Raw genomic sequence first — 14,191 nt, 5'->3', positions numbered from 1 at the left:
TGAAATTAGTTTACTGTCCTGCTTTCGAGGTATCCCCGCATGACAAGTCCCAGAACAAGACTAACTTTATTGTCCCCTAAGATCCAATGATTGTTGGTAGAATCACAGTCTGAGCTGATCTGCTGCACTGGCGTTTTAAAGCCAGAAGACTCATTGATCTCTGATTGTTTTGATGCTGTTTGGCTTCTGAACTGCCGAGTGGGCTGTTTCCAGCCAAGAAGGGCCAGTCATCCCATTAGTCTGTTATGGTTGAGGTCACTGGGTGAGATCCTGCAGTCTAAGTGCACAGCACAATCCTGAGTGTTCCAGGTCTGGACTCGAATGCGTAATCTAATTTGTTTTGGAGCATAGCCTAACGGGGTTTAGATTCCATACTGTATGTCCCCTCCTCCATCCAGCGATGGATGGTACATACATACCGTTGTCCAAACATGAGAGTAGACTTGGTCTCTGCATCGTTGTAGCTGGAGGGAGAGCAGCAAATAAACATGGTGGTGCGACAGTTCCCACCCAGAGAATCCTGCAGGATGCGGGTCATCTTGCTGTCTCGGTACGGAACATGGGTTTTCTGTAAGGGGTGAAAGAGGGGTATAGGGTGAAAGAGGAGAGAGAGAGAAGAAGAGGGGGGGGGTGATAGAGAGGGGAAGGGTGGTTATTGAGGCAGAAGAAGAGAAAGCATGAAACTAGGAATTTCATGCAGGAATAGAAAATTATGAGAAATCACAGTGAAATAAACCCTTGAGGCGTATTTCATTTTACCAGCATTTCTTGCTGAGACAGCACATTTTTAACAATTTATTGCAGCATTTTAAACTAAATATTATGCTAATATTCAGCATAATAGAATAGCAAGGTTTCTTCCATTTCTATAACTGTTTAAACATAAAGGCTCAGGCTGTTCTGCAAAAAAGCTGATTGAATGTGCTGCATCCCACAAATCGTACAGTTGGCAAAGATACACAGGGACTGTTGAGCGGGCAGAAATGAAAGATGGGCTGGCATCGACAGTCATTAGGAGAATGGAATTCATTATAGCAGGGACAGACAATTAAACATGGGTAAATGGTAAGTGGGGAAACAGCAGACAGGGACTGATTTTAACCACATGAAACCTAGCATACCTACTCTGGGGCGAACATCGGTTCAAAAATAGCAGATAATGTTATATAGTGTATAATAGATCAGCTATTTTTGGAGAGCTCAGTGGCCTTGTGGTTAGAGTATCCACCCAGAGACTAGGAGGTCAGGGTTCAATCCCCAGCCAAGTCGTACCAAGGACTATGAAAATGATACCCAATGCCTCCCTTCACTCAGCATCAAGGTGTTGGAGGGGGTGAGTGGGGGTAAATTCCTGCGACATATAGCGTCATGTCCAGGTGGTGTACTTGTACATCATGCTTCCGCACACTATGGAAACAGGAGATAGGCTCCTGACCTCGAAACCGTTGGTTTACAAACGGTTCCCGAGGCAAAGAGCGGAAATGTAGATGGGGAAAAGGAGGGGTCCTATATAGACCCCTGGAGGACTCCAGTCAATGAAGTATATAGGGGTTAATGTATTATGATTTGACATTAGAGGCTCTTAAAAAAAACTATAACTGTAGCTGGTCTGAATCGGTCATTTGATATGGATAACATTGAAGACTCACTGTTTTCAAAAGCTGATTTCCTTGCATATAATCATACTACACATGTTTTGGAAGTGAAATCAGTCAACAAATATGAAGATCACTTTCCTGTATAATATAAGCTTACTGTCCCAGTTCTACTATTGTTGTTGGCCATACATACAGTATAAACTTGTGAGTGAGGTACTTCTAGTTTAAAGGAATATTCCACTTTAAAATGTATGGATGTTTAGTCAATTTGTAACATTAACTGTGTCGATCAATGCAAAAACATTCTCAAAACATCAACACCAGATGAGAAGATGCTATTTTTCTGATCCATTCTGAATTAGTGTTTGCTACCTGATACCTAGAAAACCCTGGTTCTTGAGCAAATACCAATGGGATCAGTACACTGAATACATGACTGTGGACAGACACAAAATGGCTGTTGTTGGGATTAATGACTTTTCAATTACAGGAGTTTTGCTAACACAAAGGGATTCCATATAGTATGCATACATATGAAATACATGAGTGTGTATCTGTCTTGACTGGACTACATTGCATTCCCACTTATAACTACAGTGTGTCTCACCGTTCCCTCTGCCAGGGCAGAGATGACGTTACCCAGAGCAGACAAAGACTTGTTGATGTTCTTAGCTTCATCCAGGACAGATCCCGCAGCACCAGTCTTACTGACCTGGAAAAGGGAGAGAGAATGAGAGACAACATGCACAGCAAAATAACACACATCAGTGTCTTTAAAACACTGAAGGAAAAAAAAGAAGAAAAAAAGAGAAAAAAACGCCAATTCTAGAAATCTCAAAATATCTTCAAATTCTATGGTAACTTAGTATACATACTACTGTTTATATAGTATTAATTTGTTAACATTGCAGAAAGTTACAATCGTGCAATAGCGAATACATGGATTGATACTAGTATGACAATTCAGAAGCATGTCCACTTTAATGCAATAAAATATATTTGCAAATAATGAATTACATCTATGGAATCAAATGTTGAAAAACTCTGACAGCCTTTAAAAGCGTGTTTTGCGTGTTTTATTATACAACGGAATCTTGTATGAAGAGTGTAGCTATAGGGTTTGGTTTACATCAGAATACAATGGTCCTCTAATACAGTTCCGTACCTTCTCGCTGCCAGCCAGATCCACCAGGTAGAGTTTTCCACACAGTTTCTGCTCCGTCTCTACATGCTCCTGCTTGATGTTGATCAGGAAGATACTGTGACTGCGAGAGCTGTGCTCGTTCATGTCTGCACAAGGACAGAGGAGGGTCAACGACCAGGCCATGAAAGACATGATCAAGAGCGTTCCCTAAACGCCAATGCAGAAAACTATGTTGAAAATTGGACCAACAGGGCACCCAGGTGGCGCAGGGGTGCGAGGCCGATCTCTGTCGCTGCATTATGGACTCCTACGGGTTAGTTGGGGTGCCTGTTCAGTGGGGAGCGGAACTGAGAAGGATAGCATGTTCCTACAGGGCGTAGGAACATGCTATCCTGGCCATACATGGCACTGTCATCATCTGACAGTGAAACTCCTCACTGTCAGATCGAAAATATCATCCATAACAGTACTGCAGTAAAACCTGACAAATGGAATATATCTATAATAATACTTTGAAGCAACAGAGACCTCATTCTTAGCAGAACAGAAGCAGAGAGATTTGTCAAATGACATATCTCCACTTAGATAAAAGTGAAGCTCTTTGCACATTCAAGGAGTTTAACCGGTTGGTTGTTCTCTAAAATGTACAAAATATAAGAAATAAAATAAATTTTCTTACTGTAATGAACAAACAAAATGGAAAACCAAAAGAAATCGAACCAGCAGAGAGACAGTATAAGAACTAATTTCACCATAGACCTAGTACATCATAGAGAACAGCATTGAACGAACGGAATGATCTAACTCCCTCACCCAATTTGACCTCTGCAGACATGCAATTTAAGTTTCTCTGCAGATCATATCTGAGGAAACCAGTTCAATGGCTGCAGAGCTGAGAACATTTTAGTCTGCTTTCACTACTCTGTGTTGCAGCAGACAGCACAGTGAGTCAGCAGGCAGACATCAAGCATCCTCTACAACTGGAAATGCAGTTTGCTTCTGTTTTTATCATTGTGCAAATAAAATAAAAATAAAAAACTAATGCTGAAATCACCCTTAAACTGTTTTCAAGGTGGGGGATTATATATCATAATGTTTTCCTTTTTTTCCTGTACTGATGTTATTTTTATGTATTGTTTATGTATTGGTACAGGGGGGTGTCATTTCATAGTCTTCATTCTATTTTTGCTCTGCTAGGCAGGTCCAAATGTAATCTGCTGTGCAAGTCTTTGCATTGTTATAGCTGATTGTACAAAGGGTTATTTTGCTCAAAAAACATTTTCCTCATGGTGAAAGATGTCTAGTGTAAGACCTACATGTCTCCATATCTGTGGAACAGGGTCATAGCCTGCAATGTGCCTTGTAGGTTTGATACCTGCACAGAGCTGCGAGGGCAGTTTGCTTATTATCAGGAAATTTGAGACCAGTGATTAGAGCTCATAACAAAATGGTAATGTAACACCTACAGAATATTCTGGGAAAACATGCAGCACAACTGCATAACAGGGTACAGTATGTAAACAAGATATGAACTGAAACGTTACAGACACAAATGTGAAATATACTGTATTACAACTATGAAAATATAAAAACTGTATTAAAAAAACGGTATTATACAAAATATATACTGCTGCTAATTATTATAAGGTGATTGAAATATATTTATATGGTCCTCAAGATAGACAAGACAGACAGACAGACAGACAGACAGACAGACAGACAGACAGACAGACAGACAGACAGACAGACAGAAATTACATTTATATAACACTTTATCTTGACACCCACCTGGGTGATATGCACGGCAGCCATTTTGGGCCAGAACGCTCACCACACATTAACTTGATGTGGAGGGGGAGGGAGTCATTGAGCCAATTTCTCTGGGGGATAATTAGGTGGCCAGATGGAGAGGGATTTTTGGCCAGGACACTAAAGGAACCCCCTACTCTTTGCGATAAGTGCCATGGGATCCTGCACAGTGATGAAGGATATAGGTTTCACATCTCATCTGAAGGACGACATCTCCTAGAGCAGTGGTTCTCAAATGTTTACATTTCAAGGACCCCCAAAACTCAAGAGTTATAGACCTGTGAGGGGCTATTTGGAACCCCCCCAAAGGAACCCTGAGGGTCACTGGACCCCACTTTGAGAACCACTGTCCTAGAGAACAGTGTCCCCGTCACTGCACTAGGGCAATGACTAATGCACATTTTTGCCATAGAGCTCATAAAAAAAATTAGACATTTTGTTGAAATTAACTTGCTTTTTGTGCATACAGTGTGCATGGCTCAGTTCCTTGAAATAGCTTATAGCACTATGATGATCTGTTCTCAGGTTTTTGCAAATCTGCAATGACTGCCAGATAAATTAAACCAAGTTCTTATTTCCGTCATTAGAAGCCCATTTAACAAGCACAGTACACTCTACCATGAAGATTACATAACACGATGCTATAACTGGCTGTATGGAGCCAACTGTCCCTTCACGCATCATTTACAGCTCCAGAACGCTACTGTTGGTAACAGAGAGAGCTGTGTTATGTAATTGGATGAAGGAAATAGTGGTATGGATTGTTACAATGGGAGAGGAATAAGAAATTATTATTATTATTATTATTTAAAAATGTGGCTTTTTAGATTATTGTTTTTCGCGTTCTTGTGAGCTAAACATTTTTTCTGTGTTTAAATACGGTTTCAGTTATGTAATGTTGTTAAAGACTTGAGAGAGACTTACTGGTCACAGCAACATGGCGGTTGGCTTTGCCTTCATCGATCACATCCATAACCTCATCAGGGCTTGACACAAAACGCTCAGTGCATCCCTGCATTGTTAGAGGAGAGGAGAGGAGAGGAGAGGAGAGGAGAGGAGAGGAGAGGAGAGGAGAGGAGAGGAGAGGAGAGGATGTAAAAAAAAATCAAAATCTTTCAATAGGATTTACAGTAAGCATTTAAATAAAATAAATGTAATTTTACGTGTGTATTTTATATTTAATTATTTGCTTGTTCGTTGTGTAATTTAAAGTTTAAAAAAAAGTCATATACTCTCCTAAAATCAGGATCGGCATCGACCCATAAATCTGTCATCAGTCATACTCTAATGTGTACTACTGTAATTGTAACAACAGCTTTAACAAACCTTGACATAAGGGACCCTATTCTTATCCTCATGGACAGAGAGGTTAGTCTTTGTCACTAGAAAATACACAGAGAAAAAAGGATGAGCTTGAGAGAGTTAATTCTAAGTTTTACACAACATGCCGTATTGAAATCATTGATGGAGTTAGAGGTTACTTGCATAGGTTCATATTTTACTGTCTGACTTAGCATGCTCTGTTGACAGGATATTTGAGAGACAGTGTTGTATACTAACCATCCAGGAGGTCACGGATTTTATCCATGTAGATTTCAAAGTATGAAACCTAGACAGGATCATTAAAAAAATATTAGTCTGGTTTAAATAATAACAACAACAATAATAATAATAAAAACAATGAAACTTGACACAACACAACACCCAAATTATCTCAAGCTTTAGAAAACAGGAAACCTTGATGTGGAACTCTAGGTTCTCATCCATGGCAAAGATGTGGTTGAAGATGTCCTCTGCAATACGAGGGATGATCCCCATCCCGTGACGGTCATGCAGCTTACCCTGGAACAGTCACAAATGTCAATTTACCCAGAAGGAAGATAATTGTATCAATAGGTTACAGTTTGTATTAATTATTTAAGATGTGTAGTGTCTATGTGCACTGTCCTTTAAATTGACCATACGTAAGTCTGAGGTCTTGTTGTCAGCATGGTCTTATTGCTAAATGTCAATATATTTGACACTGATGTCATCAAGAAACATTCAGATAAGCCATCAGACTAATAAACTCTAAATAGTTAGAGTTGGACAACATTTCACTGATTCCCTTGCTGTGTTGTCTAGCTATGTGCAATATCCTCTATCCTGTATCCGTTATGCTGCTGAGGAGTCTTTGTAGTGCAATATTGCATACTTAACACATATAATCCACATCCCATCCTTTGTGGTCTACTTGCAGATATACCTCTGTTTGTTGTTTTACAAGTAACAGCCTTGCATTTTTGCGAAGGAAGAAATGTAGCCAAGTCACAGAGGCTATTTGTGCTATGACACAGCAATAAATACAGTTGCATCGACATTGGCACAATCTAAAGGCATCTTGTGCCCATTCTAACCATAAATATAGGCATAAACAAATTATTTCAGATTCAGATTTAGAAGTTTCACAATTATGCTGGTCTGAGATATTATCCTACTATCCTACTATAATTCTACTATAATTCTACAAAGCTCTGTAGTGGTGGTGTAGTGGTGTAGTGGTGGTGAGGCCAAAATTGGTTCTGCCCAGTTCTCCTCAGTGGCTGGAGCAGTTGATCTGAATTTGCACACAGCCATTGAGCATTACCATGTGCACGGAACAGCGAAGCCCGTTTTTCGATTTCACAAAATGTCAGCTGTTTATTAGCGTTTTTGTGTAAAAGAAGGTCGCCATGGTTACGACTGCCCAGCTGTGGGATGGCCCCTCGAGCTATGGGACGAACTGCCTCCCAGGTTGCCAGATCATGTGCGCATATCCCCCCACGGGTATGGACTAGTAAGATAACTAACTTATTATAAGAATAAATCCATGAGTTATGTTTCCTAGCTCTGCCATTTATAACACAGGTTCTCAAACTATGGCACGTGAACCACTGGTGTTACACAAGGCCTTCTCTAGTGATATGAAGAGTAATCTCCCAAATATAGAAATCTTAAATGAAATATAAAATCTAATTGGTTTAAAAAGTTGAAGTGAAATTTCCTGTAAAACCTTTTGTTAAGTAGTTGGTGTGCGCCACACATTCAATTTGTGGCCGTACAACTAGGGCTGCACAATCATGACATTTTAGTTGACGATTAATTGTCATACAAATGCGAATAACGATTTATTTATGTAAGACGATTATTTAAAAAAGAATTGCACAGGGTGAGTATGACTGAAAAGAAATGACTGACAATGACTTCCACCAATAATCAAAATAAATAATGTACTATTGCCAATATAGAAAACGTATAATCATAATGGTGTCATAGTTTGGAGAGACAAATATTTTTTTAGTTAAAAAGGTTGAGAACCACTGATTTAGAATAAGATATGACAAACACTTTTCTGTCTGAGACACTTGTACAGTTGAACTTGACATTTTCATTCTGATTCTGAATCACAGGTATTAATGATGTATATATTCTTATTCATAAATCTGTTCGTTAACACAGCGGTGAGTGAACTCTGTACCTCCATGGTGTGGGTCTTCCCGGAGGCGGTCTGTCCATATGCAAAGATAGTGCCATTGTATCCACCCAGCACATCTGTGAGAAATACAATACAAGAAATCAGGAATCTATACCAGCTACATTTGTAGGGATAACACATAATGTTCTCAATGTAATCTACAATGTAATGAAATCTGATGTAAAGTAATTACCGTACATACACGAGGAAAAAGTGAAAGCAATGACATCGTGCAACAAATAAACTTCCTATCGTATGCATTAAAACTCTATTTCTTTCCCTCTTTATCAGCATTGGCCTGCTGTATATTTTCCCACAAACAACACACACACACACACACACACACACACACACACACACACACAGACACACACACACACACACACACACACACACACACACACACACACACACACACACACACACACACACACACACACACACATTTAAACATTGTACATGTTTTGTTTGCAGCTAACCATACGTACCCGTGACAATCTGCTTGGCACAGTTGTTATATACCTGCTCCTGAGTGGTGTTGGTCGGGAACACTTTGTCAAATACATAGTTTTTCCCCTGTTGACAACAGCAAACAAAAAAATTACATGAATGATGTACTCTGGTTCTGAGATAGATAACTTACAGATATATTCATATACACAATTACAGATCCACAGTCAATAAAATGACTTATTGTGCATATAAATAAAGAATATTGCTGTCTTGAATACATGTGATTAATTTGAATTGTTGGCTAATGTCTCTGATTGCATTTTTTGATAGACATGTATAATTTGTTTGTGTATTTTTCTCTTCATCTGCTCATTTCACTTCCTGATTTAATTTGTACACTTACAGTATGTTATTGTTTTTAAACTATGCAACACATTGTGCTCCTGAACGCTACTCACTCTGCTTGTATTTTATTGCCCTTTCACCATGAATTTGTCATCAATCTAAGGCTAAGTTATGGGAAATGATGTCACCCCTGCAAGGCTATCAGTGACTGTGGTATCTGATGCTTTGGCAGGGAACTGCTCTGAATGATGTGACTGAGTCATCCTTTATTTGCACGTGCCAAGACGTGAAAAGGCCAAGCTTGTGGATGCATACAGTTCAAAAGGAATGTTTAGATTTGTGCTCAGATTTTTTTTTTTTAAAGAAATGGAAGGCTGTGTATATGTGCATCATTCTCATTGGCACCCCTCCCCCCACAGTACTTTAAAAGACTGCCTAAGCACCTAGCAGTGGAACAGAAGATGGTATCAGCACTGAGCTAGCTTTAGAGAAAGCTAACTCTGCAGTGCACCTGAGTCTAGCCATGTCAGAGCTATATTTCACCTCCTGAGTTTGACACAGGGACCTAAGATGTAGAGTTATAGGCTACTGTAGATGGTTGGGGGATGGTCATGTTCCCTCACTAGAATCCTGATAAACAACAGATGAGACCATAAGATAAGACAATATAGGGCTATGACATGTACTCTCCAGATTTCCAGCAGCCCCCTTGCATTAATCCTCACTGCAATTATGGACATTAAACATTTCGCTCATAAAATTATGGAGCTTCGTAAGATTTCTATGATACACCTATAGATCATTTACTATTTTTTTTTACTTGACTCCCTGGCTGACATTGTCAACTGATTTTTGTCTGAATGGTAAATAATGTGTCCAATCAAGTTCCCTATTCTCCCCTCCAAATAGTCCTTTCATGATTTTTGAATCTTCACCTCATGTCCAATGGAGCATGGCATTGCTCATGTTCTGTGAAAAACATTGACTTTTGTAATCCATTAACAATTGCTTGTTAATAGATTACAGCTAGCTGGGGATTTAAACGAGAAACGAGTCAGCAGTGTTGTTTTAGGTTGAATAATTAGTGACAAACTTTAACTCAAGAGTTAGAGTACAGGCTACTGTAATCCTAAATCTCACCATGCTATTAGACATAAATTTAGTATGAGCCTGAATGCACCACAACAATGAGAGCTGGTAATTAAATATGGTTAACAAACTGAATCATCAGTGCACAGCCACACACAATAGTCATCTACATGAGATGAGTTACTAGAAATGAGAGAGAACCACAGCAAGGACAGAGCGGGAAGCTGGGCAGAGAGAGAGAGACAGAGAGAGAGAGAGAGAGAGAGAGAGAGAGAGAGAGAGAGAGAGAGAGAGAGAGAGAGAGAGAGAGAGAGAGAGAGAGAGAGAGAGAGAGAGACAGACAGACAGACAGACAGACAGACAGACAGACAGACAGACAGACAGACAGACAGACAGACAGACAGACAGACAGACAGACAGACAGACAGACAGACAGACAGACAGACAGACAGACAGACAGACAGACAGACAGACAGACAGACAGACAGACAGACAGACAGACAGACATAGATAGCTCATGAGAGACTTGGGGAGAGAGATATGTAAGAGGTGAAATGGAGTGAAAGGGGTGGGGTTGAGCAGGACTCAGGAGAACAACAGGGATGTAAATAGAAGGAGGGAGATGTAGAGAGACAGCCAGACAGACAGCAAGACATTCAGACAGAGAACATGAGTCCAATGAGACAGGAAGAAAGACAGACAGGAGCTGAGGGAAGAGAAAGAAGGCCAGTGTGTAGCATGTGTTGCTGGGTAATTTATTGATCCTGGCTCTGCAGGTAATTAGAGAGAGCACATTCAGGCATATCTATCTGTTAAGAGTTATGAGCAAGTGAGAGAGAGAGAGAGAGAGAGAGAGAGAGAGAGAGAGAGAGAGAGAGAGAGAGAGAGAGAGAGAGAGAGAGAGAGAGAGAGAGGGGGGGGGGGGGCGGGGGCTTAGGGCAAAATGTGTCAATGAACATAGAAGGACATCTCACCATTACTCAAGTATTCAAATTAATAATGTATACTTTGCAATCAGAGGAGATTCAAAATGTAGTATATTCTAATGGCAGTTATGTGGTCCTCATCTGATTGAGTGTTGTTTTTTGATTGGGGGCTGTTTTAGGCTGCACCCAACTATCCATGAAGAAATTGTTAAATTGTTAATTTATAGACAGAATATATTTTTCTGAAAGCCTTATCATATCCAAGCAATAGGAGTTAGGTTGATTTTAAATACTATAGACTTGATAGTTAGCAGCCTATGCCAGATGAACCTATTGCACCTGCTCAAGAGAACCATTATTTCTAAAATATGCATCCCCAGAAGAAAGGTTCATAAGACATGGATGCAATGGATTTTCTACTTCTACAATCAGAGGACAACCCATGATAAAAGCACTTTCCTTGTAGCACAATCTCCTCGACTGCTAGGATGCTCATTGCTCAATGTCTTGTTATGGTTTATTCTGCAACAACTTCATATTAATGATACTTTTATACAAATGTTCTCAATATATAAAACTCATTATCACATGATGTGGTGCAGGCTAGTATTAGGCAGCCTATTTACAGGTATTTGTATCTATCTACATTACATCGCTGTTGTTAGAGGATTGGTATAAAGTCATAAGTAAAATCCTGAGTGTTAATTAAATTTTACATAATGGTCCATTTGTACGCTCTCAGAGTTAAATGAACACTCTGGATTTTCAGTGTACACATCCTAGTGGCAAAAGCAGCTGGTATATACACTGAACTCATCAGGATGACAAGGCTTCAAGTCATTACCTTTATCCCATCTGTTACCTTCTCTGACCCCTTTCTCTTTATCTATCTAATAAAGTAGATATATGCTACCTATTAAGTGGTTGAATCAAATAATGTTGTTCACTTTATGTATATTGATATTTACTTTACTTAAATTAAATGTTCTGAAACTTTAATCAAATCTAAGTTTTTTTTAAATTGATTAGAAAGTGTTGCAGTCTTGTATCTTTCCTGCACATGCAACATTCCCAGGTTTGGTTACATGCAAGCTGTCTCTTATTGTTGACTACAGTGAATCCCCATATTAAAATACCATCATCAAGCCTCGCCTTGACCCTGTGGTCTTAGATGGAGAATATGGATTATATACAGCTCAGGGTTATCTTTCTATGCCTAAATGAATCTGTAGTATTTCTTACTAATTAGATCTTCTATTAATTTTCTTGATGCTATAGACTAGTCACTAGAGCAAGGCATTAGCTTTGGCCTCTGACTGTAACACAAGGAATAGAATAGAATAGAAAGCTGGGGCCCAGGTCACTTAGGGTAGCAGAGCAGGTAAATCATAACTTGAACCATAAAAAAAAGAAGGGGAAAAAAAGGTATTGAAAAAAAAAAGGTTTCACTGCAAATGATGGAGAAGGTCTCATCGCATCAGCTCAATACCATGTTTGTACTATAAACAAAGGTTAGGCTTTGTATAGAGGGCTAGGATGTATACCCATAAGACTGTATCAAAGATGTATAGGCTACACAGGCTAAGTCTTAATTAACAAATGTAAACAGTAATGTACCTAGGCCAGTGGTTCTCAACCAGTGGTCCGGGGACCACCAGTGGTCCTTGAGGGGGTTCCAGGTGGTCCCTAGCTAAATGATGGAGAGTTGGTAACCAAATGGACCCGTATTAGATATTTAACTCTTGAGAGTGTAAAATGAAACCAAATGGACCTGCATTTGGTTTCATTTTACACTCTCAAGAGTAAAATTATTGTTAAACATCTGCATTACTTAATTTACAAGAAGTCTCCACAATTAGAGAATGTAGAAGAATTTATATTTTTGTTTGTTTTGTTTGCCTGTTTCTCCTATACCAACATCAATACAGCATGGAATTGGGGACAAAATCTTGACAACAAAATATTGTCTAAATTGGCTAAATCATCAAATGGTGGTCCGTGGCTCAAATGCTGAATAAATAATGGACCTTGATATGAAAGCGGTTGAAAACCACTGATCTAGGCAAACAGGATAGTCTCATTAGTCTGTGTATATCATGGATGGGCTAGAGGCCAGACCCAGTCAGCTGATGCCTGATGCATCAGTAAGGGCCCAATGTGCGCATTTCAACATTAAAGGCGTTTTGCTTTTCTGTGGCAGGCTGTGACTCTTTATGGTTAATAAAAAAGGCTGTTGAGAATATTTCACTGATTGTCATTTTTCTTGAGAGGGGAAAAAAGCATAACAAAAACAAAGGCATCAGGACACAATAATTTATTAATGAGGGCCTGTATATGAAAACCAAAGCATCTCCTTTACTCACCCCAACGAGCACAGAGTCGTCTCCCTGGAATTTGGGGATAAACTGGTCTCCACGCAGGATCTCCGACTGATTGAGGGGACGAAAGCGACACAGCACTTTTATATTGCACTCCGTGGTGGCATCGGCCATTGCGCAATTTCAGTTGGGTTGGATGCTGTCCTGCGGGGGTAAATCAGACACTTGCGGGCCTAGTCGACCGTCAAATGAAGTGCTGAGGATGCAAGGATGCTACGTCCTTTTGTAATAGAATGACTTTGGAAATCGGTAAACGATGACAAGGTTAAAAATGCTAAACCCACCGCATACAGGTCAAAAGATTCAAGCGAAAATATATTTTGCGCAGCTGAACGGTTTCTTGTCGCAGAGGCGGACAGGCGCTGAAACGTGTCAAATTTGAGGTAAAATCGCAGAAAGGTGGCCTACATAATGGACATAACGGATTCCAGTGTCGCTCGGGTCTTCTGTAAGTCTGTCCTAGCTTGGTCGCGTCTTTGTATGATGCTGTCTCCCTTCTTTTGTAAGATGCGCTGGTTGTGGTGTGGCTGCTTGAAGGTGAGATGCTGCTGTAGCTTCTATCTGTACCAGTCTAATGTACTAATCATATGGCCTGTTTGGTCGCCAGCTGCGCCCTCTTGCTGTGACTGGGGGAAGGGCGTGGTCTGCATCTAGACTGTTAAAGTGGTACCCACTACCTCAGCATCCACACATCATCACAGGCTATAAGCCAAACCCTCCACTCAACCATGTTATCATTTTTTTGTGTGGCATTTCTTTATTTGAGGAGTGTAGAGAGACAAGGAACACAGGAAAAGAGGAGAGATGTGTAACAAGTCGGATCCGAGGAGAATAATGGTTTGTGCACTATACTGCTTGACCTAGCAGGCACCTCCCTGCACTCAACAAAGGCACTGCATGACGAATGCTGGGCCCATGGGAGTGCAGAATCCATGTTGAATAACTTACTTAATAAT

The 14,191-nt window shown here is 40.0% G+C and overlaps 1 protein-coding gene across 1 annotated transcript in view; it reads right to left on the bottom strand.

Moving 5' to 3' along the window:
* Positions 1–13,711, bottom strand: part of LOC308096168 (kinesin heavy chain-like) — a 29,934-nt gene extending 16,223 nt beyond the window's left edge. Inside the window, exons 1-10 of the mRNA XM_080443493.1 lie at positions 13,221–13,711; positions 8,533–8,620; positions 8,048–8,121; positions 6,289–6,393; positions 6,112–6,160; positions 5,878–5,933; positions 5,476–5,563; positions 2,764–2,888; positions 2,206–2,310; positions 420–568 (exon numbers count right to left, since the gene is read on the bottom strand). Coding sequence (XP_080299619.1) covers positions 420–568; positions 2,206–2,310; positions 2,764–2,888; positions 5,476–5,563; positions 5,878–5,933; positions 6,112–6,160; positions 6,289–6,393; positions 8,048–8,121; positions 8,533–8,620; positions 13,221–13,349 — 968 coding nt within the window. The 5' untranslated portion in view covers positions 13,350–13,711. The remainder of the gene's footprint in view (positions 1–419; positions 569–2,205; positions 2,311–2,763; positions 2,889–5,475; positions 5,564–5,877; positions 5,934–6,111; positions 6,161–6,288; positions 6,394–8,047; positions 8,122–8,532; positions 8,621–13,220) is intronic.
* Positions 13,712–14,191: the final 480 nt, after the last annotated feature.

The sequence above is a fragment of the Gymnoscopelus braueri genome, assembly GCF_963280865.1.
Source record: "Gymnoscopelus braueri genome assembly, chromosome: 12".
Taxonomy (NCBI): domain Eukaryota; kingdom Metazoa; phylum Chordata; class Actinopteri; order Myctophiformes; family Myctophidae; genus Gymnoscopelus; species Gymnoscopelus braueri.
The sequence above is the reverse complement of the archived record's forward strand: the minus strand, read 5'-3'. Positions and strand labels throughout refer to the sequence as shown.